Raw genomic sequence first — 27,033 nt, 5'->3', positions numbered from 1 at the left:
CCCGGGCCTCGGCGGTGAGAGCTCCGAATCCTAACCACTAGACCACCAGGGAGCTGTTGTTTTAAATAACAATGTGACTTTGAGAAGACTGGTTTTTAACAGCTAAATAAAGTTAACTAGTGCATATTCTTGACATTTCGCTATTTTCATATCTTGACGTTGATAACAGTGGTTCGTCTTTGGTTAGCTTGGACTTCACCTATAATATTGAGTTCCCTAACCGGGAATCGAACCCGGGCCGCGGCGGTGAGAGCGCCGAATCCAAACCACTAGACCACCAGGGAGCTGTAGTGTTAAATAACAATGTGACTTTGAGAACGCTGGTTTTTATAAACATTGGTTAGTATTTCATTTGCTTGGACATCACCTAAATTTTTGTGTTCCCTAACCGGGAATCAAACCCGGGCCGCGGCGGTGAGACCGCCGAATCCTAACCACTAGACCACCAGGGAGCTGTTGTTTTAAATTACAATGTGACTATGAGAAGACTGGTTTTTAACAGCTAAATAAAGTTAACTAGTGCATATTCTTGACATTTCGCTATTTTCGTTATTCAACTTGACGTTGAATACTTGGACATTGGTTGATAACAGTGGTTCGTCTTTGATTTCACCTATAATGTTGTGTTCCCTAACCGGGAATCGAACCCGGGCCGCGGCGGTGAGAGCGCCGAATCCTAACCACTAGACCACCAGGGAGCTGTTGTTTTAAATAACAATGTGACTTTGAGGATACTGGTTTTTAACAGCTAAATAAAATTATCTAGTGCATATTCTTGACATATCGCTATTTTCGTTATTCAACTTGACGTTGAATACTTGGACATTGGTTGATAACAGTTGTTCGTCTTTGATTAGCTTGGACTTCACCCATAATGTTGTGTTCCCTAACCGGGAATCGAACCCGGGCCGCGGCGGTGAGAGCGCCGAATCCTAACCACTAGACCACCAGGGAGCTGTAGTGTTAAAAAACAATGTGACTTTCAGAAGACTGGTTTTTAACAGCTAAATAAATTTAACTAGTGCATATTCTTGACATTTCGCTATTTTCATATCTTGACGTTGATAACAGTGGTTCGTCTTTGATTAGCTTGGACTTCACGTAAAATGTTGTGTTCCCTAACCGGGAATCGAACCCCCTCCGCGCCGGTGAGAGCGTCGAATCCTAACCACTAGACCACCAGGGAGCTGTAGTGTTAAATAACAATGTGACTTTGAGAAGGCTGGTTTTTATAAACATTGGTTAGTATTTCATTTGCTTGGACATCACTAATAATAATGTGTTCCCTAACCGGGAATCGAACCCGGGCCGCGGCGGTGAGAGCGCCGAATCCTAACCACTAGACCACCAGGGAGATGTTGTTTTAATTAACAATGTGACTTTGAGGAGACTGGTTTTTAACAGCTAAATAAAGTTATGAAGTGCATATTCTTGACATTTCGCTATTTTCACTATTTTCGTTATTCAACTTGACGTTGAATACTTGGACATTGGTTGATAACAGTTGTTCGTCTTTGATTAGCTTGGACTTCACCCATAATGTTGTGTACCCTAACCGGGAATCGAACCCGGGCCGCGGCGGTGAGAGCGCCGAATCCTAACCACTAGACCACCAGGGAGCTGTAGTGTTAAAAAACAATGTGACTTTGAGAAGGCTGGTTTTTAACAGCTAAATTATGTTATCTATTTCATATTCTTGACATTTCGAAGAAATAGGGTAACATGGATTTCGGCTTTTATTGATTATTCACTTTGCCGTTGCATACTTTGATATCACTTAACACAGTGGTTTGTAAATGATTTGCTTGGACATCACTAATAATAATGTGTTCCCGGGCCGCGGTGGTGAGAGCGCTGAATCCTAACCACTAGACCACCAGGGAGCTGTAGTGTTAAATAACAATGTGACTTTGAGAAGGCTGGTTTTTAACAGCTAAATTATGTTATCTATTTCATATTCTTGACATTTCGAAGAAATAGGGTAACATGGATTTCGGCTTTTATTGATTATTCACTTTGCCGTTGCATACTTTGATATCACTTAACACAGTGGTTTGTAAATGATTTGCTTGGACATCACTAATAATAATGTGTTCCCTAACCGGGAATCGAACCCAGGCCGCGGCGGTGAGAGCGCCGAATCCTAACCACTATACCACCAGGGAGCTGTTGTTTTAATTAACAATGTGACTTTGAGGAGACTGGTTTTTAACAGCTAAATAAAGTTATCAAGTGCATATTCTTGACATTTCGCTATTTTCACTATTTTCGTTATTCAACTTGACGTTGAATACTTGGACATTGGTTGATAACAGTTGTTCGTCTTTGATTAGCTTGGACTTCACCCATAATGTTGTGTACCCTCACCGGGAATCGAACCCGGGCCGCGGCGGTGAGAGCGCCGAATCCTAACCACTAGACCACCAGGGAGCTGTAGTGTTAAAAAACAATGTGACTTTGAGAAGGCTGGTTTTTAACAGCTAAATTATGTTATCTATTTCATATTCTTGACATTTCGAAGAAATAGGGTAACATGGATTTCGGCTTTTATTGATTATTCACTTTGCCGTTGCATACTTCGATATCACTTAACACAGTGGTTTGTAAATGATTTGCTTGGACATCACTAATAATAATGTGTTCCATAACCGGGAATCGAACCCGGGCCGCAGCGGTGAGAGCGCCGAATCCTAACCACTAGACCACCAGGGAGCTATAGTGTTAAATAACAATGTGACTTTGAGATGGCTGGTTTTTAACAGCTAAATTGAATACTTGAATTCTTCGACATTGGTTATAAACATTGGTTAGTATTTCTTTTGCTTGGAGATCACCTACATTTTTGTATTCCCTAACCGGGAATCGTTCCCGGGCCGCGGCAGTGAGAGCGCCGAATCCTAACCACTAGACCACCAGGGAGCAGTTTTATTACATAACAATGTGACTTTGAAAAGGCTGGTTTTTAACAGCTAAATTATATCATCTATTACATATTCTTGACATTTCGCTGTAAAGATTAATCATGGCTGCCTACATTTTTTCATTATTCAACTTGACGTTGAATACTTGGACTTCACCTATAATGTTGTGTTCCGTAACCGGGAATCGAACCCGGGCCGCGACGGTGAGAGCGCCGAATCCTAACCACTAGACCACCAGGGAGCAGTTGTGTTATATAACAATGTGACTTTGAAAAGGCTGGTTTTTAACAGCTAAATTGTATCATCTATTTCATATTCTTGACATTTCGCTGTAAAGATTAAACATGGCTGCCTACATTTTTTCCTTATTCAACTTGACGTTGAATACTTGGACACTGGTTGATAACCGTGGTTCGTCTTTGATTAGCTTGGACTTCACCCATAATGTTGTGTACCCTAACCGGGAATCGAACCCCGGCCGCGGCGGTGAGAGCGCCGAATCCTAACCACTAGACCACCAGGGAGCTGTAGTGTTAAATAACAATGTGACTTTGAGAAGGCTGGTTTTTAACAGCTAAATTATGTTATCTATTTCATATTCTTGACATTTCGAAGAGATAGGGTAACATGGATTTCGGCTTTTATTGATTATTCACTTTGCCGTTGCATACTTTGATATCACTTAACACAGTGGTTTGTAAATGATTTGCTTGGACATCACTAATAATAATGTGTTCCCTAACCGGGAATCGAACCCGGGCCGCGGCGGTGAGAGCGCCGAATCCTAACCACTAGACCACCAGGGAGCTGTTGTTTTAAATAACAATGTGACTTTGAGAAGACTGGTTTTTAACAGCTAAATAAAGGTAACTAGTGCATATTCTTGACATTTCGCCATTTTCATATCTTGACGTTGATAACAGTGGTTCGTCTTTGATTAGATTGGACTTCACCTATAATGTTATGTTCCCTAACCGGGAATCGAACCCGGCCCGCGGCGGTGAGAGCACCGAATCCTAACCACTAGACCACCAGGGAGCTGTAGTGTTAAAAAACAATGTGACTTTGAGAAGGCTGGTTTTTAACAGCTAAATTATGTTATCTATTTCATATTCTTGACATTTCGAAGAAATAGGGTAACATGGATTTCGGCTTTTATTGATTATTCACTTTGCCGTTGCATACTTTGATATCACTTAACACAGTGGTTTGTAAATGATTTGCTTGGACATCACTAATAATAATGTGTTCCCTAACCGGGAATCGAACCCGGGCCGCGGCGGTGAGAGCGCCGAATCCTAACCACTAGACCACCAGGGAACTGTAGTCACAAAAAACAATGTTACATTCAGAAAGCAAGTTTTTTAACAGCTAAATTATGTTGGAAATGTCATATTCTTGACATTTCGCTGCAAAGGTTTAACATGGATGTATACTTTTTTTCGTTATTCAACTTTCCGTTGAATACTTGGACATTGGTTGATAACAGTGGTTCGTCTTTGATTAGCTTGGACATCACCTATAATGTGGTGTTCCCTAACCGGGAATCGAACCCGGGCCGCGGCGGTGAGAGCGCCGAATCCTAACCACTAGACCACCAGGGAGCTGTAGTAACAACCAACAATGTGACTTTAAGAACGCTGGTTTTTAACAGCTAAATTATGTTGAAAATGTCATATTCTTGACATTTCGCTGTAAAGGTTTAACATGGATGTCTACTTTTTTTGTTCTTCACCTTGCCGTTGAATTCTTCGACATTGGTTATAAACATTGGTTAGTATTTCTTTTGCTTGGACATCACCTAAATTATTGTATTCCCTAACCGGGAATCGAACCCGGGCCTCGGCGGTGAGAGCTCCGAATCCTAACCACTAGACCACCAGGGAGCTGTTGTTTTAAATAACAATGTGACTTTGAGAAGACTGGTTTTTAACAGCTAAATAAAGTTAACTAGTGCATATTCTTGACATTTCGCTATTTTCATATCTTGACGTTGATAACAGTAGTTCGTCTTTGGTTAGCTTGGACTTCACCTATAATGTTGAGTTCCCTAACCGGGAATCGAACCCGGGCCGCGGCGGTGAGAGCGCCGAATCCTAACCACTAGACCACCAGGGAGCTGTAGTGTTAAATAACAATGTGACTTTGAGAACGCTGGTTTTTATAAACATTGGTTAGTATTTCATTTGCTTGGACATCACCTAAATTTTTGTGTTCCCTAACCGGGAATAGAACCCGGGCCGCGGCGGTGAGAGCGCCGAATCCTAACCACTAGACCACCAGGGAGCTGTTGTTTTAAATAACAATGTGACTATGAGAAGACTGATTTTTAACAGCTAAATAAAGTTAACTAGTGCATATTCTTGACATTTCGCTATTTTCGTTGTTCAACTTGACGTTGAATACTTGGACATTGGTTGATAACAGTGGTTCGTCTTTGATTAGCTTGGACTTCACCTATAATGTTGTGTTCCCTAACCGGGAATCGAACCCGGCCCGCGGCGGTGAGAGCGCCGAATCCTAACCATTAGACCACCAGGGAGCTGTTGTTTTAAATAACAATGTGACTTTGAGGAGACTGGTTTTTAACAGCTAAATAAAGTTATCTAGTGCATATTCTTGACATTTCGCTATTTTCGCTATTCAACTTGACGTTGAATACTTGGACATTGGTTGATAACAGTTGTTCGTCTTTGATTAGCTTGGACTTCACCCATAATGTTGTGTTCCCTAACCAGGACGAACCCGGGCCGCGGCGGTGAGAGCGCCGAATCCTAACCACTAGACCACCAGGGAGCTGTAGTGTTAAATAACAATGTGACTTTGAGAAGGCTGGTTTTTAACAGCTAAATTATGTTATCTATTTCATATTCTTGACATTTCGAAGAAATAGGGTAACATGGATTTCGGCTTTTATTGATTATTCACTTTGCCGTTGCATTCTTTGATATCACTTAACACAGTGGTTTGTAAATGATTTGCTTGGACATCACTAATAATAATGTGTTCCCTAACCGGGAATCGAACCCGGGCCGCGGCGGTGAGAGCGCCGAATCCTAACCACTAGACCACCAGGGAGCTGTTGTTTTAAATAACAATGTGACTTTGAGGAGACTGGTTTTTAACAGCTAAATAAAGTTATCTAGTGCATATTCTTGACATTTCGCTATTTTCGCTATTTTCGTTATTCAACTTGACGTTGAATACTTGGACATTGGTTGATAACAGTTGTTCGTCTTTGATTAGCTTGGACTTCACCCATAATGTTGTGTTCCCTAACCGGGAATCGAACCCGGGCCGCGGCGGTGAGATAAATCCTAACCACTAGACCACCAGGGAGCTGTAGTGTTAAATAACAATGTGACTTTGAGAAGGCTGGTTTTTAACAGCTAAATTATGTTATCTATTTCATATTCTTGACATTTCGAAGAAATAGGGTAACATGGATTTCGGCTTTTATTGATTATTCACTTTGCCGTTGCATACTTTGATATCACTTAACACAGTGGTTTGTAAATGATTTGCTTGGACATCACTAATAATAATGTGTTCCCTTACCGGGAATCGAACCCGGGCCGCGGCGGTGAGAGCGCCGAATCCTAACCACTAGACCACCAGGGAGCTATAGTGTTAAATAACAATGTGACTTTGAGATTGCTGGTTTTTAACAGCTAAATTGAATACTTGAATTCTTCGACATTGGTTATAAACATTGGTTAGTATTTCTTTTGCTTGGACATCACCTACATTTTTGTATTCCCTAACCGGGAATCGAACCCGGGCCGCGGCGGTGAGAGCGCCGAATCCTAACCACTAGACCACCAGGGAGCAGTTGTGTTACATAACAATGTGACTTTGAAAATGCTGGTTTTTAACAGCTAAATTGTATCATCTATTTCATATTCTTGACATTTCGCTGTAAAGATTAAAGATGGCTGCCTACATTTTTTCCTTATTCAACTTGACGTTGAATACTTGGACACTGGTTGATAACAGTGGTTCGTCTTTGATTAGCTTGGACTTCACCCATAATGTTGTGTACCCTAACCGGGAATTGAACCCCGGCCGCGGCGGTGAGAGCGCCGAATCCTAACCACTAGACCACCAGGGAGCTGTAGTGTTAAATAACAATGTGACTTTGAGAAGGCTGGTTTTTAACAGCTAAATTATGTTATCTATTTCATATTCTTGACATTTCGAAGAGATAGGGTAACATGGATTTCGGCTTTTATTGATTATTCACTTTGCCGTTGCATACTTTGATATCACTTCACACAGTGGTTTGTAAATGATTTGCTTGGACATCACTAATAATAATGTGTTCCCTAACCGGGAATCGAACCCGGGGCGCGGCTGTGAGAGCGCCGAATCCTAACCACTAGACCACCAGGGAGCTGTTGCTTTAAATAACAATGTGACTTTGAGAAGACTGGTTTTTAACAGCTAAATAAAGGTAAATAGTGCATATTCTTGACATTTCGCCATTTTCATATCTTGACGTTGATAACAGTGGTTCGTCTTTGATTAGCTTGGACTTCACCTACAATGTTGTGTTCCCTAACCGGGAATCGAACCCGGGCCGCGGCGGTGAGAGCGCCGAATCCTAACCACTAGACCACCAGGGAGCTGTAGTGTTAAAAAACAATGTGACTTTGAGAAGGCTGGTTTTTTAACAGCTAAATTATGTTGAAAACGTCCCATTCTTGACATTTCGCTGCAAAGGTTTAACATGGATGTCTACTTTTTTTCGTTATTCAACTTTCCGTTGAATACTTGGACATTGGTTGATAACAGTGGTTCGTCTTTGATTAGCTTGGACTTCACCCATAATGTTGCGTTCCCTAACCGGGAATCGAACCCGGGCCTCGGCGGTGAGAGCGCCGAATCCTAACCACTAGACCACCAGGGAGCTGTAGTGTTAAATAACAATGTGACTTTGAGAAGGCTGGTTTTTAACAGCCAAATTATGTCATCTATTTCATATTCTTGACATTTCGCAGTAATAGGGTAACATGGATTTCGGCTTTTATTGATTATTCACTTTGCCGTTGCATACTTTGATATCACTTAACACAGTGGTTTGTAAATGATTTGCTTGGACATCACTAATAATAATGTGTTCCCTAACCGGGAATCGAACCCAGGCCGCGGCAGTGAGAGCGCCGAATCCTAACCACTAGACCACCAGGGAGCTGTTGTTTTAATTAACAATGTGACTTTGAGGAGACTGGTTTTTAACAGCTAAATAAAGTTATCAAGTGCATATTCTTGACATTTCGCTATTTTCACTATTTTCGTTATTCAACTTGACGTTGAATACTTGGACATTGGTTGATAACAGTTGTTCGTCTTTGATTAGCTTGGACTTCACCCATAATGTTGTGTACCCTCACCGGGAATCGAACCCGGGCCGCGGCGGTGAGAGCGCCGAATCCTAACCACTAGACCACCAGGGAGCTGTAGTGTTAAAAAACAATGTGACTTTGAGAAGGCTGGTTTTTAACAGCTAAATTATGTTATCTATTTCATATTCTTGACATTTCGAAGAAATAGGGTAACATGGATTTCGGCTTTTATTGATTATTCACTTTGCCGTTGCATACTTCGATATCACTTAACACAGTGGTTTGTAAATGATTTGCTTGGACATCACTAATAATAATGTGTTCCATAACCGGGAATCGAACCCGGGCCGCAGCGGTGAGAGCGCCGAATCCTAACCACTAGACCACCAGGGAGCTATAGTGTTAAATAACAATGTGACTTTGAGATGGCTGGTTTTTAACAGCTAAATTGAATACTTGAATTCTTCGACATTGGTTATAAACATTGGTTAGTATTTCTTTTGCTTGGAGATCACCTACATTTTTGTATTCCCTAACCGGGAATCGTTCCCGGGCCGCGGCAGTGAGAGCGCCGAATCCTAACCACTAGACCACCAGGGAGCAGTTTTATTACATAACAATGTGACTTTGAAAAGGCTGGTTTTTAACAGCTAAATTATATCATCTATTACATATTCTTGACATTTCGCTGTAAAGATTAATCATGGCTGCCTACATTTTTTCATTATTCAACTTGACGTTGAATACTTGGACTTCACCTATAATGTTGTGTTCCGTAACCGGGAATCGAACCCGGGCCGCGACGGTGAGAGCGCCGAATCCTAACCACTAGACCACCAGGGAGCAGTTGTGTTATATAACAATGTGACATTGAAAAGGCTGGTTTTTAACAGCTAAATTGTATCATCTATTTCATATTCTTGACATTTCGCTGTAAAGATTAAACATGGCTGCCTACATTTTTTCCTTATTCAACTTGACGTTGAATACTTGGACACTGGTTGATAACCGTGGTTCGTCTTTGATTAGCTTGGACTTCACCCATAATGTTGTGTACCCTAACCGGGAATCGAACCCCGGCCGCGGCGGTGAGAGCGCCGAATCCTAACCACTAGACCACCAGGGAGCTGTAGTGTTAAATAACAATGTGACTTTGAGAAGGCTGGTTTTTAACAGCTAAATTATGTTATCTATTTCATATTCTTGACATTTCGAAGAGATAGGGTAACATGGATTTCGGCTTTTATTGATTATTCACTTTGCCGTTGCATACTTTGATATCACTTAACACAGTGGTTTGTAAATGATTTGCTTGGACATCACTAATAATAATGTGTTCCCTAACCGGGAATCGAACCCGGGCCGCGGCGGTGAGAGCGCCGAATCCTAACCACTAGACCACCAGGGAGCTGTTGTTTTAAATAACAATGTGACTTTGAGAAGACTGGTTTTTAACAGCTAAATAAAGATAACTAGTGCATATTCTTGACATTTCGCCATTTTCATATCTTGACGTTGATAACAGTGGTTCGTCTTTGATTAGCTTGGACTTCACCTATAATGTTATGTTCCCTAACCGGGAATCGAACCCGGCCCGCGGCGGTGAGAGCGCCGAATCCTAACCACTAGACCACCAGGGAGCTGTAGTGTTAAAAAACAATGTGACTTTGAGAAGGCTGGTTTTTAACAGCTAAATTATGTTATCTATTTCATATTCTTGACATTTCGAAGAAATAGGGTAACATGGATTTCGGCTTTTATTGATTATTCACTTTGCCGTTGCATACTTTGATATCACTTAACACAGTGGTTTGTAAATGATTTGCTTGGACATCACTAATAATAATAATGTGTTCCCTAACCGGGAATCGAACCCGGGCCGCGGCGGTGAGAGCGCCGAATCCTAACCACTAGACCACCAGGGAGCTGTTGTTTTAATTAACAATGTGACTTTGAGGAGACTGGTTTTTAACAGCTAAATAAAGTTATCAAGTGCATATTCTTGACATTTCGCTATTTTCACTATTTTCGTTATTCAACTTGACGTTGAATACTTGGACATTGGTTGATAACAGTTGTTCGTCTTTGATTAGCTTGGACTTCACCCATAATGTTGTGTACCCTCACCGGGAATCGAACCCGGGCCGCGGCGGTGAGAGCGCCGAATCCTAACCACTAGACCACCAGGGAGCTGTAGTGTTAAAAAACAATGTGACTTTGAGAAGGCTGGTTTTTAACAGCTAAATTATGTTATCTATTTCATATTCTTGACATTTCGAAGAAATAGGGTAACATGGATTTCGGCTTTTATTGATTATTCACTTTGCCGTTGCATACTTCGATATCACTTAACACAGTGGTTTGTAAATGATTTGCTTGGACATCACTAATAATAATGTGTTCCATAACCGGGAATCGAACCCGGGCCGCAGCGGTGAGAGCGCCGAATCCTAACCACTAGACCACCAGGGAGCTATAGTGTTAAATAACAATGTGACTTTGAGATGGCTGGTTTTTAACAGCTAAATTGAATACTTGAATTCTTCGACATTGGTTATAAACATTGGTTAGTATTTCTTTTGCTTGGAGATCACCTACATTTTTGTATTCCCTAACCGGGAATCGTTCCCGGGCCGCGGCAGTGAGAGCGCCGAATCCTAACCACTAGACCACCAGGGAGCAGTTTTATTACATAACAATGTGACTTTGAAAAGGCTGGTTTTTAACAGCTAAATTATATCATCTATTACATATTCTTGACATTTCGCTGTAAAGATTAATCATGGCTGCCTACATTTTTTCATTATTCAACTTGACGTTGAATACTTGGACTTCACCTATAATGTTGTGTTCCGTAACCGGGAATCGAACCCGGGCCGCGACGGTGAGAGCGCCGAATCCTAACCACTAGACCACCAGGGAGCAGTTGTGTTATATAACAATGTGACATTGAAAAGGCTGGTTTTTAACAGCTAAATTGTATCATCTATTTCATATTCTTGACATTTCGCTGTAAAGATTAAACATGGCTGCCTACATTTTTTCCTTATTCAACTTGACGTTGAATACTTGGACACTGGTTGATAACCGTGGTTCGTCTTTGATTAGCTTGGACTTCACCCATAATGTTGTGTACCCTAACCGGGAATCGAACCCCGGCCACGGCGGTGAGAGCGCCGAATCCTAACCACTAGACCACCAGGGAGCTGTAGTGTTAAATAACAATGTGACTTTGAGAAGGCTGGTTTTTAACAGCTAAATTATGTTATCTATTTCATATTCTTGACATTTCGAAGAGATAGGGTAACATGGATTTCGGCTTTTATTGATTATTCACTTTGCCGTTGCATACTTTGATATCACTTAACACAGTGGTTTGTAAATGATTTGCTTGGACATCACTAATAATAATGTGTTCCCTAACCGGGAATCGAACCCGGGCCGCGGCGGTGAGAGCGCCGAATCCTAACCACTAGACCACCAGGGAGCTGTTGTTTTAAATAACAATGTGACTTTGAGAAGACTGGTTTTTAACAGCTAAATAAAGATAACTAGTGCATATTCTTGACATTTCGCCATTTTCATATCTTGACGTTGATAACAGTGGTTCGTCTTTGATTAGCTTGGACTTCACCTATAATGTTATGTTCCCTAACCGGGAATCGAACCCGGCCCGCGGCGGTGAGAGCGCCGAATCCTAACCACTAGACCACCAGGGAGCTGTAGTGTTAAAAAACAATGTGACTTTGAGAAGGCTGGTTTTTAACAGCTAAATTATGTTATCTATTTCATATTCTTGACATTTCGAAGAAATAGGGTAACATGGATTTCGGCTTTTATTGATTATTCACTTTGCCGTTGCATACTTTGATATCACTTAACACAGTGGTTTGTAAATGATTTGCTTGGACATCACTAATAATAATGTGTTCCCTAACCGGGAATCGAACCCGGGCCGCGGCGGTGAGAGCGCCGAATCCTAACCACTAGACCACCAGGGAACTGTAGTCACAAAAAACAATGTTACATTCAGAAAGCAAGTTTTTTAACAGCTAAATTATGTTGGAAGTGTCATATTCTTGACATTTCGCTGCAAAGGTTTAACATGGATGTATACTTTTTTTCGTTATTCAACTTTCCGTTGAATACTTGGACATTGGTTGATAACAGTGGTTCGTCTTTGATTAGCTTGGACATCACCTATAATGTGGTGTTCCCTAACCGGGAATCGAACCCGGGCCGCGGCGGTGAGAGCGCCGAATCCTAACCACTAGACCACCAGGGAGCTGTAGTAACAACCAACAATGTGACTTTAAGAACGCTGGTTTTTAACAGCTAAATTATGTTGAAAATGTCATATTCTTGACATTTCGCTGTAAAGGTTTAACATGGATGTCTACTTTTTTTGTTCTTCACCTTGCCGTTGAATTCTTCGACATTGGTTATAAACATTGGTTAGTATTTCTTTTGCTTGGACATCACCTAAATTATTGTATTCCCTAACCGGGAATCGAACCCGGGCCTCGGCGGTGAGAGCTCCGAATCCTAACCACTAGACCACCAGGGAGCTGTTGTTTTAAATAACAATGTGACTTTGAGAAGACTGGTTTTTAACAGCTAAATAAAGTTAACTAGTGCATATTCTTGACATTTCGCTATTTTCATATCTTGACGTTGATAACAGTAGTTCGTCTTTGGTTAGCTTGGACTTCACCTATAATGTTGAGTTCCCTAACCGGGAATCGAAGCCGGGCCGCGGCGGTGAGAGCGCCGAATCCTAACCACTAGACCACCAGGGAGCTGTAGTGTTAAATAACAATGTGACTTTGAGAACGCTGGTTTTTATAAACATTGGTTAGTATTTCATTTGCTTGGACATCACCTAAATTTTTGTGTTCCCTAACCGGGAATAGAACCCGGGCCGCGGCGGTGAGAGCGCCGAATCCTAACCACTAGACCACCAGGGAGCTGTTGTTTTAAATAACAATGTGACTATGAGAAGACTGATTTTTAACAGCTAAATAAAGTTAACTAGTGCATATTCTTGACATTTCGCTATTTTCGTTGTTCAACTTGACGTTGAATACTTGGACATTGGTTGATAACAGTGGTTCGTCTTTGATTAGCTTGGACTTCACCTATAATGTTGTGTTCCCTAACCGGGAATCGAACCCGGCCCGCGGCGGTGAGAGCGCCGAATCCTAACCATTAGACCACCAGGGAGCTGTTGTTTTAAATAACAATGTGACTTTGAGGAGACTGGTTTTTAACAGCTAAATAAAGTTATCTAGTGCATATTCTTGACATTTCGCTATTTTCGCTATTCAACTTGACGTTGAATACTTGGACATTGGTTGATAACAGTTGTTCGTCTTTGATTAGCTTGGACTTCACCCATAATGTTGTGTTCCCTAACCAGGACGAACCCGGGCCGCGGCGGTGAGAGCGCCGAATCCTAACCACTAGACCACCAGGGAGCTGTAGTGTTAAATAACAATGTGACTTTGAGAAGGCTGGTTTTTAACAGCTAAATTATGTTATCTATTTCATATTCTTGACATTTCGAAGAAATAGGGTAACATGGATTTCGGCTTTTATTGATTATTCACTTTGCCGTTGCATTCTTTGATATCACTTAACACAGTGGTTTGTAAATGATTTGCTTGGACATCACTAATAATAATGTGTTCCCTAACCGGGAATCGAACCCGGGCCGCGGCGGTGAGAGCGCCGAATCCTAACCACTAGACCACCAGGGAGCTGTTGTTTTAAATAACAATGTGACTTTGAGGAGACTGGTTTTTAACAGCTAAATAAAGTTATCTAGTGCATATTCTTGACATTTCGCTATTTTCGCTATTTTCGTTATTCAACTTGACGTTGAATACTTGGACATTGGTTGATAACAGTTGTTCGTCTTTGATTAGCTTGGACTTCACCCATAATGTTGTGTTCCCTAACCGGGAATCGAACCCGGGCCGCGGCGGTGAGATAAATCCTAACCACTAGACCACCAGGGAGCTGTAGTGTTAAATAACAATGTGACTTTGAGAAGGCTGGTTTTTAACAGCTAAATTATGTTATCTATTTCATATTCTTGACATTTCGAAGAAATAGGGTAACATGGATTTCGGCTTTTATTGATTATTCACTTTGCCGTTGCATACTTTGATATCACTTAACACAGTGGTTTGTAAATGATTTGCTTGGACATCACTAATAATAATGTGTTCCCTAACCGGGAATCGAACCCGGGCCGCGGCGGTGAGAGCGCCGAATCCTAACCACTAGACCACCAGGGAGCTATAGTGTTAAATAACAATGTGACTTTGAGATTGCTGGTTTTTAACAGCTAAATTGAATACTTGAATTCTTCGACATTGGTTATAAACATTGGTTAGTATTTCTTTTGCTTGGACATCACCTACATTTTTGTATTCCCTAACCGGGAATCGAACCCGGGCCGCGGCGGTGAGAGCGCCGAATCCTAACCACTAGACCACCAGGGAGCAGTTGTGTTATATAACAATGTGACTTTGAAAAGGATGGTTTTTAACAGCTAAATTGTATCATCTATTTCATATTCTTGACATTTCGCTGTAAAGATTAAAGATGGCTGCCTACATTTTTTCCTTATTCAACTTGACGTTGAATACTTGGACACTGGTTGATAACAGTGGTTCGTCTTTGATTAGCTTGGACTTCACCCATAATGTTGTGTACCCTAACCGGGAATTGAACCCCGGCCGCGGCGGTGAGAGCGCCGAATCCTAACCACTAGACCACCAGGGAGCTGTAGTGTTAAATAACAATGTGACTTTGAGAAGGCTGGTTTTTAACAGCTAAATTATGTTATCTATTTCATATTCTTGACATTTCGAAGAGATAGGGTAACATGGATTTCGGCTTTTATTGATTATTCACTTTGCCGTTGCATACTTTGATATCACTTAACACAGTGGTTTGTAAATGATTTGCTTGGACATCACTAATAATAATGTGTTCCCTAACCGGGAATCGAACCCGGGCCGCGGCGGTGAGAGCGCCGAATCCTAACCACTAGACCACCAGGGAGCTGTTGCTTTAAATAACAATGTGACTTTGAGAAGACTGGTTTTTAACAGCTAAATAAAGGTAAATAGTGCATATTCTTGACATTTCGCCATTTTCATATCTTGACGTTGATAACAGTGGTTCGTCTTTGATTAGCTTGGACTTCACCTACAATGTTGTGTTCCCTAACCGGGAATCGAACCCGGGCCGCGGCGGTGAGAGCGCCGAATCCTAACCACTAGACCACCAGGGAGCTGTAGTGTTAAAAAACAATGTGACTTTGAGAAGGCTGGTTTTTTAACAGCTAAATTATGTTGAAAACGTCCCATTCTTGACATTTCGCTGCAAAGGTTTAACATGGATGTCTACTTTTTTTCGTTATTCAACTTGACGTTGAATACTTGGACATTGGTTGATAACAGTTGTTCGTCTTTGATTAGCTTGGACTTCACCCATAATGTTGTGTTCCCTAACCGGGAATCGAACCCGGGCCGCAGCGGTGAGAGCGCCGAATCCTAACCACTAGACCACCAAGGAGCTGTAATGTTAAAAAACAATGTGACTTTGAGTAGGCTGGTTTTTAACAGCTAAATTATGTTATCTATTTCATATTCTTGACATTTCGAAGAAATAGGGTAACATGGATTTCGGCTTTTATTGATTATTCACTTTGCCGTTGCATACTTTGATATCACTTAACACAGTGGTTTGTAAATGATTTGCTTGGACATCACTAATAATAATGTGTTCCCTAACCGGGAATCGAACCCGGGCCGCGGCGGTGAGAGCGCCGAATCCTAACCACTAGACCACCAGGGAGCTGTAGTGTTAAATAACAATGTGACTTTGAGAAGGCTGGTTTTTAACAGCTAAATTGAATGCTTGAATTCTTAGACATTGGTTATAAACATTGGTTAGTATTTCATTTGCTTTGACATCACCTAAATTTTTGTGTTCCCTAACCGGGAATCGAACCCGGGCCGCGGCGGTGAGAGCGCCGAATCCTAACCACTAGACCACCAGGGAGCTGTTTTTTTAAATTACAATGTGACTATGAGAAGACTGGTTTTTAACAGCTAAATAAAGTTAACTAGTGCATATTCTTGACATTTCGCTATTTTCGTTATTCAACTTGACGTTGAATACTTGGACATTGGTTGATAACAGTGGTTCGTCTTTGATTTCACCTATAATGTTGTGTTCCCTAACCGGGAATCGAACCCGGGCCGCGGCGGTGAGAGCGCCGAATCCTAACCACTAGACCACCAGGGAGCTGTTGTTTTAAATAACAATGTGACTTTGAGGATACTGGTTTTTAACAGCTAAATAAAGTTATCTAGTGCATATTCTTGACATATCGCTATTTTCGTTATTCAACTTGACGTTGAATACTTGGACATTGGTTGATAACAGTTGTTCGTCTTTGATTAGCTTGGACTTCACCCATAATGTTGTGTTCCCTAACCGGGAATCGAACCCGGGCCGCAGCGGTGAGAGCGCCGAATCCTAACCACTAGACCACCAAGGAGCTGTAGTGTTAAAAAACAATGTGACTTTGAGAAGGCTGGTTTTTAACAGCTAAATTATGTTATCTATTTCATATTCTTGACATTTCGAAGAAATAGGGTAACATGGATTTCGGCTTTTATTGATTATTCACTTTGCCGTTGCATACTTTGATATCACTTAACACAGTGGTTTGTAAATGATTTGCTTGGACATCACTAATAATAATGTGTTCCCTAACCGGGAATCGAACCCGGGCCACGGCGGTGAGAGCGCCGAATCCTAACCACTAGACCACCAGGGAGCTTTAGTATTAAATAACAATGTGACTTTGAGAAGGCTGGTTTTTAACAGCTAAATTGTATACTTGAATTCTTCGACATTGGTTATAAACATTGGTTAATATTTCTTTTGCTTGGACATCACCTAAATTTTTGTATTCCCTAACCGGGAATCGAACCCCGGCCGCGGCGGTGAGAGCGCTGAATCCTAACCACTAGACCACCAGGGAGCAGTTGTGTTATATAACAATGTGACTTTGAAAAGGCTGGTTTTTAACAGCTAAATTGTATCATCTATTTCATATTCTTGACATTTCGCTGTAAAGATTAAACATGGCTGCCTACATTTTTTCCTTATTCAACTTGACGTTGAATACTTGGACACTGGTTGATAACAGTGGTTCGTCTTTGATTAGCTTGGACTTCACCTATAATGTTGTGTTCCCTAACCGGGAATCGAACCCGGGCCGCGGCGGTGAGAGCACCGAATCCTAACCACTAGACCACCAGGGAGCTGTAGTGTTAAATAACAATGTGACTTTGAGAAGGCTGGTTTTTATAAACATTGGTTAGTATTTCATTTGCTTGGACATCACCTAAATTTTTGTGTTCCCTAACCGGGAATCGATCCCGGCCCGCGGCGGTGAGAGCGCCGAATCCTAACCACTAGACCACCAGGGAGCTGTTGTTTTAAATAACAATGTGACTTTGAGGAGACTGGTTTTTAACAGCTAAATAAAGTTATCTGGTGCATATTCTTGACGTTTTGCTATTTTCGCAATTTTCGTTATTCAACTTGACGTTGAATACTTGGACATTGGTTGATAACAGTTGTTCGTCTTTGATTAGCTTGGACTTCACCCATAATGTTGTGTTCCCTAACCGGGAATCGAACCCGGGCCGCGGCGGTGAGAGCACCGAATCCTAACCACTAGACCACCAGGGAGCTGTAGTTTTAAATAACAATGTGACTTTGAGAAGGCTGGTTTTTAACAGCTAAATTATGTTATCTATTTCATATTCTTGACATTTCGAAGAAATAGGGTAACATGGATTTCGGCTTTTATTGATTATTCACTTTGCCGTTGCATACTTTGATATCACTTAACACAGTGGTTTGTAAATGATTTGCTTGGACATCACTAATAATAATGTGTTCCCTAACCGGGAATCGAACCCGGGCCGCGGCGGTGAGAGCGCCGAATCCTAACCACTAGACCACCAGGGAGCTGTTGTTTTAAATAACAATGTGACTTTGAGCAGACTGGTTTTTAACAGCTAAATAAAGTTATCTAGTGCATATTCTTGACATTTCCCTATTTTCGCTATTTTCGTTATTCAACTTGACGTTGAATACTTGGACATTGGTTGATAACAGTTGTTCGTCTTTGATTAGCTTGGACTTCACCCATAATGTTGTGTTCCCTAACCGGGAATCGAACCCGGGCCGCGGCGGTGAGATAAATCTTAACCACTAGACCACCAGGGAGCTCTAGTGTTAAATAACAATGTGACTTTGAGAAGGCTGGTTTTTAACAGTTAAATTATGTTATCTATTTCATATTCTTGACATTTCGAAGAAATAGGGTAACATGGATTTCGGCTTTTATTGATTATTCACTTTGCCGTTGCATACTTTGATATCACTTAACACAGTGGTTTGTAAATGATTTGCTTGGACATCACTAATAATAATGTGTTCCCTAACCGGGAATCGAACCCGGGCCGCGGCGGTGAGAGCGCCGAATCCTAACCACTAGACCACCAGGGAGCTATAGTGTTAATTAACCATGTGACTTTGAGATGGCTGGTTTTTAACAGCTAAATTGAATACTTGAATTCTTCGACATTGGTTATAAACATTGGTTAGTATTTCTTTTGCTTGGACATCACCTACATTTTTGAATTCCCTAACCGGGAATCGAACCCGGGCCGCGGCGGTGAGAGCGCCGAATCCTAACCACTAGACCACCAGGGAGCTGTTGTTTTAAATAACAATATGACTTTGAGAAGGCTGGTTTTTAACAGCTAAATTATGTTATCTATTTCATATTCTTGACATTTCGCAGTAATAGGGTAACATGGATTTCGGCTTTTATTGGTTGTTCACTTTGCCGTTGCATACTTTGATATCACTTAACACAGTGGTTCGTAAATGAATTGCTTGGACATCACTAATAAAATTGTGCTCCCTAACCGGGAATCAAACCCTTGCCGCGGCGGTGAGAGCGCCGAATCCAGATTTTTTTATTGACCTATATTGACAACTTGTGGTGTTTCTTTGTATGATTAAAGAACTATTAATTCCACAAGGGGGCAGTAGAGGATTATATTTAGTACCGGTATATAATGTCCTGTGCTCCTTTTACAACCTTATCCTAGTCCCCTTTAGAAAATGATGCGTAAAAAATAAATTAGTGATTACAGATGATTCCAATTTAATTTCAGATAATGAGATTTAATTAAAATGACCATTTCTGAAAGAGTCCACTGAGGTCAGTTTTGCCTCTTTTGATGGGTTTCTCAATTCGGTGATGATGCCTCATACCTGAAACCCGGTTCATGTCTTTGATCCATCATCGTCTTCCACGTTGCTGTCTCCAGGAGGGCCGCGTCCGCGTGACTCTGCTGGCACGCAGCACAGAATACAGAAGGATTATAAACCAGGCTGAGGTAGGACTATTGCTTTGACTCTTTCTTTCTTCCTTTGTACCCCACCCTTCTTTCTCCTCCGCACTAGCTTGTTTCTCTAGCTTGTTTGCACGCCCTGGCTCAATCTTTCATTTCTCTCTCCTGATCCACAACTTATGGGCCCTTCTTCACACTTCTGTCCACCTGCTCGGAGTAGCTGTGTGGAAACCATGTTTTACTGTAAACAGCTTGTGATTTATGTTAATTTATGTCCATAATCATCATCAGCTAACCCCTTTGTTGTGCTTAAAGCTTGTCAATGCCCTGAAGACTGTGGCATTACTGGAGGTTAACGTGGTGGACTACAGATACAAGTGAGTCTGAAGGGGTTGGTTGTATGCAATGGATTCATATCAACAATGTCAGAATAATGGACAAATGGATTCTACTCCTCCTGTCTCTACATGTCCTATACATTTATTGAAAATAAAACAATGAACCATTTTTGGTCAACGTGAATAGATTTTAGAGGTTCGGAATACAATGTTGTATTGTATGGGTTTTCATGGCATAGAATAGGCTAATCATGGTGTTTCAACAGTGAGGGCATGTGATTTAGGCTTGTCCACCTCTCTCTGTTTAGGGACGTTCTGTTCCTGGAGCAGCTGAGGATCACCCACAACTCTGACGTCTTCATAGGGATGCATGGAGCCGGCCTCACACACCTCCTCTTCCTGCCTGATTGGGCTGTTGCGTTTGAGCTGTGAGCCCTGTCACATCCATCTGTTTGTCTGTCTGTATGCGGAACGAATCTGATTGTGTGTGTGTGTGTGTTTCTGAATGTGTGTGTTTTTCAGAATGTGTGTGTTTGTGTGTCTGAATACTTTCGGAATGTGTGTGTGTGTGTGTGTGTGTGTGTGTGTGTGTGTGTGTGTGTGTGTGTGTGTGTGCGTGCGCGCGCGCGCGCGCGCGTGCGTGCGTGCGTGTGTAGGTGTGAAGCAGCTGTTGTGTCCGTGCGTGTATTTGTACCACTGAGATAAAGACAAAGTTGAAGCAAGGAGAGAAAGGTAGTTTAAGAGATAGAGAGAGATAACATGCCTGTGTCTTTCCCTTCCAGGTATAATTGTCAGGATGAGAGCTGCTACAGAGATTTGGCTAGACTGCGGGGCATCAGATACGTAACTTGGCAGAAAAGGAGCAAAGTGGTCCCACAAGACAAGGTTAGGGGACCTCCCTTATCGCCCGTCAATTCCTCCAAACACCTCTCACTACCCATACCCCTAAACACACATGCACACACAGCCCCCCCCCCAGCCAGACAGATGGACCTGTGCTTTAGGATTCATAATGGCACACTAACCCTGGCTGGCTTGGTTGCTGTCTCTGTGTTCCTCCCCAGGGTCACCACCCCACCCTGGGAGCCCACCCCAAGTTCACCAACTACTCCTTTCAGGTGGAGGAGTTCATGCGGCTGGTGCTGGAGGCCACCTCCTACGTAATGCACCATCCCAAGTGGCGGCCCCAAGCCCAGCGCGATGAACTGTAGACTCGCCCCCACCCCCCCCCCGTCACGGAGGAGTGTGTCCAGTTCACAAAGGCCCAAAGCGCAGGACACAAACACACAGCACACATTGGACTGGGACAGCATTCACAATAATCTTTCTTATCGATGCAGCGTCCTGAGTAGGGCTGCACCTCACAGTGTGTTTTCGATGAGGTTAACCGATTCATAATTAAGTCTTGAACATTCATTATAGCAATGGCACATCACAAGTTACCAGAGTCTGAACTGAAGTCTTACATGGGCTTGCTCTCGAGAGACAAACAGCCAAGAAAAACATATTCAATTAATAATGACCCATGAACAAATGATCCTAGTGGCACAATTGTTGAAGTATTAGGCAGAAAAAAGTAGATAGACAGAAAATCGATAAAGTTATTAATCCTTGATAATTAACTTAAGGGATTATCAAATTGGGGAGGAGGATGGGGAGGGAGGATGAGGGAGTGGTAGGATGGAGTCGGGGAGGGAGGATGGGGGATGTGTCGAAGGATGGCGGGGTTTTGAAGGATGCGGGGACGGATTTTAACTGACATTCGACTCTGAAAGAGAAAGCATTTGGACGCTGTAAGATGTTTCGTCATTAGCTCTGGTCCTCCTTATTTTGCACAGCCACTAACAAAGTGAGCTAATGAGCAGCTGTTCGCATACACACACACACACACACACACACACACACACACACACACACACACACACACACACACACACACACACACGTCTCATCGTCTGATCCTTCACGGCGGCTATACAGTGGCTCCTCAGAGCTGTCAAGTCAGGATTCTGAGTTTCAGAGTAAGACGTATCCAGCCCGCACTCGCCTCGTATGTCCAGCAGAACTGTGAAACTCTTTGTGTAGTTATTTCAAAGTTAAATCGCTGTGGAAATGTCTTTCCAAAAATACTGAGCAAAGAAAAATCAGAAAAAGGAATGGCATGCAAAGGGGAACAGGGTTAAGTGTGTGATCGTTGATATTCGTGAATGGGAAATGAACACCCGTTGATGAGCTCTACAGACAACCTGAAATACTAGATTTTCTGTTCGCTCGTTTGTGCATAATATTCCTCTATCTATATAATGTAACCATGTCAACACTGGCAGATTTGACATTTAAATGATGAGTATGATAATGTCTGGCCCCAATCCTCCACCAAAACACACACAGCTGACTAACAGCAGCACATGTTTGAGCACCTTAGCACTCTTTTTTTTTTTTGCTGCGCTAACATCCTTCTTTGCTCGGCAACGCATCATACTTTGAAAGTTATAGTCACTGTAAATGTTATTTAATGTTGTCTTTGCAGGAATGATTCACCCTCACGATATCATATTATTCTGATGCACTTACTGTGAAAAACAGTTAAAATATTCTACACCATTAGCAATCATGAATGGAAATAGCTGTATTTTCTATTGAACTCCTTCCTATGTAAAAGCAGTTTGGCAGTATAAACCGGTTCAAAACTGATAACATGATATATTACCTGCCCCAGCTGCTGTCATATTTCTAACCAGAAATGACCAGAATCAGAAACCAAATAGATATTGCCAATCCTTGGTGCAGCTAGCTGCGCAATAACATATGTGTAATGTAGAAAACGGTAGCTTGAGATAGAGTGTCACTCTGCTTTGAGTTTGATTTTATAAAGAATCCTATTTGAATAGCCTGCCCTGTTGACAAGATTGGCTATGTGTCTTTGGATAACATAAAGTATTTGAGACACCTAATCATTTGCGGTGACTTACAGAGTGCTACCATGTTAATTCCTATCTCTGACCTCTTGAAATGTAGCTTCAGCTCTTTTTAGCTACATGTATGTAGGAAATACGTGTATGTATAAGAAAACAACCATGTCAGTTTATGTCAGAAAATAATGAGTTTCAAAGGTGTTTGCAATTGACTAAGAGTTTGTTTAAGAGCATGTTTGTCCAAAAGGGAACTAAGTAAAATTGTAAACAGTGTGATGCAACGTTCATATGCTGTAGTGAGAGATAAGAGGGCCGTTCCTTCTGTTTCTTTTTAGCCTTTACTTGATCTTATATTTATCAATGAGGCCCTGTTGAGTCATACCTTTTTTGTTCTTTGGGTCTGACACAGTCTTTCTAATTTATATTCACCAGCCGTGGAGTATTTTGAATAAAATATCGTAAAAGTGCTGAAGCAAGTATTCATGTCTCTTTTCTTCACATTAGGCGTGAGGGATTTGATTTAACTTACATTTAATCAATCATTCTTTGACCTTGGCAGGGGGAAAGTAGACCTTCTGTCTGGATAATTCTTGCTGATACTTCTTGACTTGATTGTGGGGAGTTACATTATTTTAGTAAAAGTTAAAGTTTGAGGAAAGGGCTAGGGCAATGCGCTAGAGGGTTTGTTGAGTTGTTACTGTTGTAACGATGCATCACAACGACCTCAAAAAGACTGTCTTTCTAGAAAACAATAACTCACCTCTACCACTGGGTGGCAGTGCAGTACCACATATGAAAGACGTTTTCCCTGAAACCGAGCGTGTGGCTCCAACGTTGTTCCGAAGCTCATGGTAATTTAGATTCACATCCACATCGACATTGAAACATTATACGTAAACCACACTATTTCTTTGGTTTTAGGAAAAAAGCAATCTCTATTCGGCATGTACTTGCTCTTTGCGGATGTTGTGGTTGAACTTTCTGAGTATTGACAGACATTAGGCCTGTCTAGCATGGACACTATTTATGGGCATCCTCCTTGGGTTACTGCCGGTGACCTCGTAAGGAATTGAAGAATCTCTTTGCAAGGGATCAAAAACAGAGAAACCAAGATGTCTGCTCTCATTAACCTTCGTGGCAGCTTGAGATCGATGCCAGAACCGGTTTTCTATGCATACTTTTCTACATAGAAACATTTGAAATCCAAATGGACAGCCAAGGCAAGCATAAGGCATCAGTATGTAGCCGCTCTGTTTACTATGCAGTCAAGCTTACAGCTTAATGAACCTTTTCACAGAGGTCTAACGTAGAACTATTTATTTGTCTGCTACTTTTATGTAGGCCTACCAGTGCACAGGTAGTAGACTGAACGGATGAAGGTAAGGTAACAACACATTGACCTTGGACCATGTGTCTTGGTAAGAGCAGCAGACTCATAATTAGCATTATGAGCTGTGTACAAACTGTTTGTCCCACGATGATGTCTCTGTAAAAAGGGGTCATCGCCTGTGATTCAAGTGTCCCAACACTGTGCGCGTGCGTTTGGCACACAGGCTTAATTGGCGTGTGTGATTGGCACGTTAATCACAGCTCACTCGCAAACCCACTTCATTCTCTGCTGCAGCCGTTATTTGAGGTTGTGAGGTGTGGTGAGATGTGGCACCTGGACTGGAGTTGTTATTGTTTGGTTTTCTTATGTCAGAATGGCTCATCATCACCAATTGTCCTTGAACCTTTGACACTAAAGCAAAGCACTAGCTAGTTTTATTTGTTAAATCTTTGTCGCTGGGGATGCATTATTTGAAGCAATTGGCTAGGTCTAGGCTATAACATTGCACATTTAGCTCTGCAGGGGAATGCTGTTGTTCAGTTAAGAATCCGGTAGGCCTATATAGGTCGACAAGACAAGGTCACTAAATTGGAGCTTTGCTTTCCATGACTATTTCTGAGATGCATAACGCTTTGATTGGTGGCTGCCATTTTGCAATTTCCTTTCTAATCAGACCTATCAGTGATTGATGCTTGTGTTTTACTGATTATTTGTGCATATCAAATACCAATCTAGTTTACCATTGATTGACCACCATGTCTATCATTCCAATACTTACATTATTCCAGCAATAAATAGATTATTGTTCCAGAACCCTAGTTCATTCATTCATCGTCATTCATTTAAAAAAACAAACCAAATGTTCTTGACCACTTTTCGAAGCGCCCTGCGAGAAAAAAACCCTCTTCTCTCTTAGGAAGAATATTGCAGGAGTATTGATTCAGTGGGTAGATGTATTCCTCAAGTTATGACCAGATTTCTCCTTATGTTTTCTTCGAAAGGGTACTGGGTTGAGGGTGTGTGGGGGGGTGTATCCTATTACCCGGTTCTCTGATACACAATACGTCAAGAAGTCCTTTTTACACGTTCAGCATTAAGCTGCAATCCTCTTGGCATACATGCATGACTGCCTTTATGTATCTTTAGCTCCAGCCCAAAACAGCGTTAATATTAATATGTTTGCTGTTTACTTTAGTGATTTAGACCCACACCGCGCAGCGTTGCACTCCCTGTAGGCTAGTTGGTTTACTGTTGGTTTTCTTCTAAACGTTCTGTTGCTGAAAATTGTGTAAATAGAGAAAGTCAAAGCCTAGCCTTGGGACAAGCAGACATGGAATGCATCTTCCATCCACATGCAGAAGCCATCCATACCGACACATCCATGCTGACACACATGTCAGTGGATGGATTGTAAACACATTCAGCTCAGTTGATATGGTGTGAGGACTTCTCATGGTTAAATATACAGGCCTTCCTTGAATTAATTCATATTTTTTTTAGAAGACCTCAAAGGTTCATATTTGGTTTCAATTAGATCGCCCAAGTAGATGAAAACAGAATATTTTTATTAACATTGCACTATTATTACCAGTCGGCGTCAGTGAACTTGCCACATTCTGCTTAGTATATTAGATGTTATGATGTATTGGCCTGGACTCTGTTTTACAATCCCCTCTGTAGTTGGCTATATGGTCCGTCTCTCCCGGGGTCGTTGGTTGCCATCGACCCTACTCAGGTCTTTAATGACTTTAGAAGAAGCACCAGCAGTGAACGGCCATCCACTCACCTCACAGAATGTCCTCTGATCGGAATAATTGAAAAGCTGTAACGGCTATGAGGCGATGTTGATTACATTCTGTTGACATCTCAGTTGGGATGGGGGGGGGGTCAGACCTCTGCGTTAACAGCTGGGGCAGAATAGGGCGTTGAAATTTGGAATACGATCGAATAGTGGAAGCGAGATGGACTAGTTGCCGTGCGATTTGGAGTGCGGTCGATTTGATCACACACCCCAGTCGAGGCATCTGGTCTTTCAATCAGCCCCCAGCTCCAAGTGTGGTGGGCCTCTCCCAGTGTGGTGGGCCTCTCCCCGTATTGAGGGCCTTTCCCGGTGCACGACCCGGGACGCTGTAAAACCGGCGCTTGGTTCTACGCGTCGTTGTTAATCTCCCCCGATTCGCCCCCGTCTCTTTAAAGCACCTACATCGGTAGTTGGCTTCATTATAGCAGAGCCCCTCTGGCCCGCCCCCCCCCCCCCCCCCCCCCCCCCCCCACACACACACACACCCATACAACTTGTAAACTATGACATCACCGTGCCGTACGTCCGTTCGGCTGAGAGATGCAAACGGGGCGGTGCTGAGCACGTGTTGGGATGGGGAAGACAGATCGCGTTGCATTCTGCTGTCAAATCGATCCGTGCTCGGGAGGAGCGGGAGGAGCGCCACTATCATCAGCACCACACCACCAGCGTCACTTTCGCATCCCTCCCGCGACCTGATCGTCGGCTCCCTGGCCCCCCCAACACACCGAGGGGGACCGGACCAACTTGCGTGGAACATTCGCCTGAACATTGCTAATATTTCGCTCCTGGGGGGATTTATACAATTTTTTCCCCCGATCTTACTTTACATTTTGTGCGGAACGATATCTTTGGGGTGTCTCGTTGAAACACCTACCCCTGGGTGGTGCGCTGGCACGAGGGGGAGACACGACC

General features: G+C 42.3%; 1 protein-coding gene and 12 non-coding genes across 13 annotated transcripts in view; 1 reads left to right on the top strand and 12 right to left on the bottom strand.

The window, feature by feature from the left end:
- Positions 1-23,459, top strand: part of eogt (EGF domain-specific O-linked N-acetylglucosamine (GlcNAc) transferase) — a 62,184-nt gene extending 38,725 nt beyond the window's left edge. The window contains exons 12-16 of the mRNA XM_030375554.1: positions 19,711-19,779; positions 20,050-20,111; positions 20,381-20,500; positions 20,855-20,957; positions 21,137-23,459. Of these exons, the coding sequence (XP_030231414.1) occupies positions 19,711-19,779; positions 20,050-20,111; positions 20,381-20,500; positions 20,855-20,957; positions 21,137-21,283 (501 nt within the window). The 3' untranslated portion in view covers positions 21,284-23,459. The remainder of the gene's footprint in view (positions 1-19,710; positions 19,780-20,049; positions 20,112-20,380; positions 20,501-20,854; positions 20,958-21,136) is intronic.
- trnae-cuc (transfer RNA glutamic acid (anticodon CUC)) lies at positions 627-698 on the bottom strand. The gene has a single exon. It is a non-coding gene; the product is annotated as a tRNA-Glu (tRNA).
- Positions 883-954, bottom strand: trnae-cuc (transfer RNA glutamic acid (anticodon CUC)). Its single transcript has one exon. It is a non-coding gene; the product is annotated as a tRNA-Glu (tRNA).
- trnae-cuc (transfer RNA glutamic acid (anticodon CUC)) lies at positions 1,283-1,354 on the bottom strand. Its single transcript has one exon. It is a non-coding gene; the product is annotated as a tRNA-Glu (tRNA).
- On the bottom strand, positions 3,656-3,727 carry trnae-cuc (transfer RNA glutamic acid (anticodon CUC)). Its single transcript has one exon. It is a non-coding gene; the product is annotated as a tRNA-Glu (tRNA).
- Positions 4,170-4,241, bottom strand: trnae-cuc (transfer RNA glutamic acid (anticodon CUC)). The gene has a single exon. It is a non-coding gene; the product is annotated as a tRNA-Glu (tRNA).
- On the bottom strand, positions 4,454-4,525 carry trnae-cuc (transfer RNA glutamic acid (anticodon CUC)). Its single transcript has one exon. It is a non-coding gene; the product is annotated as a tRNA-Glu (tRNA).
- On the bottom strand, positions 4,968-5,039 carry trnae-cuc (transfer RNA glutamic acid (anticodon CUC)). Its single transcript has one exon. It is a non-coding gene; the product is annotated as a tRNA-Glu (tRNA).
- Positions 5,928-5,999, bottom strand: trnae-cuc (transfer RNA glutamic acid (anticodon CUC)). The gene has a single exon. It is a non-coding gene; the product is annotated as a tRNA-Glu (tRNA).
- Positions 6,678-6,749, bottom strand: trnae-cuc (transfer RNA glutamic acid (anticodon CUC)). The gene has a single exon. It is a non-coding gene; the product is annotated as a tRNA-Glu (tRNA).
- Positions 7,475-7,546, bottom strand: trnae-cuc (transfer RNA glutamic acid (anticodon CUC)). The gene has a single exon. It is a non-coding gene; the product is annotated as a tRNA-Glu (tRNA).
- Positions 7,759-7,830, bottom strand: trnae-cuc (transfer RNA glutamic acid (anticodon CUC)). Its single transcript has one exon. It is a non-coding gene; the product is annotated as a tRNA-Glu (tRNA).
- On the bottom strand, positions 17,058-17,129 carry trnae-cuc (transfer RNA glutamic acid (anticodon CUC)). Its single transcript has one exon. It is a non-coding gene; the product is annotated as a tRNA-Glu (tRNA).
- Positions 23,460-27,033: the final 3,574 nt, after the last annotated feature.

The sequence above is a fragment of the Gadus morhua genome, chromosome 13 (genome assembly GCF_902167405.1).
Source record: "Gadus morhua chromosome 13, gadMor3.0, whole genome shotgun sequence".
Lineage (NCBI taxonomy): Eukaryota > Metazoa > Chordata > Actinopteri > Gadiformes > Gadidae > Gadus > Gadus morhua.
The sequence above is the reverse complement of the archived record's forward strand: the minus strand, read 5'-3'. Positions and strand labels throughout refer to the sequence as shown.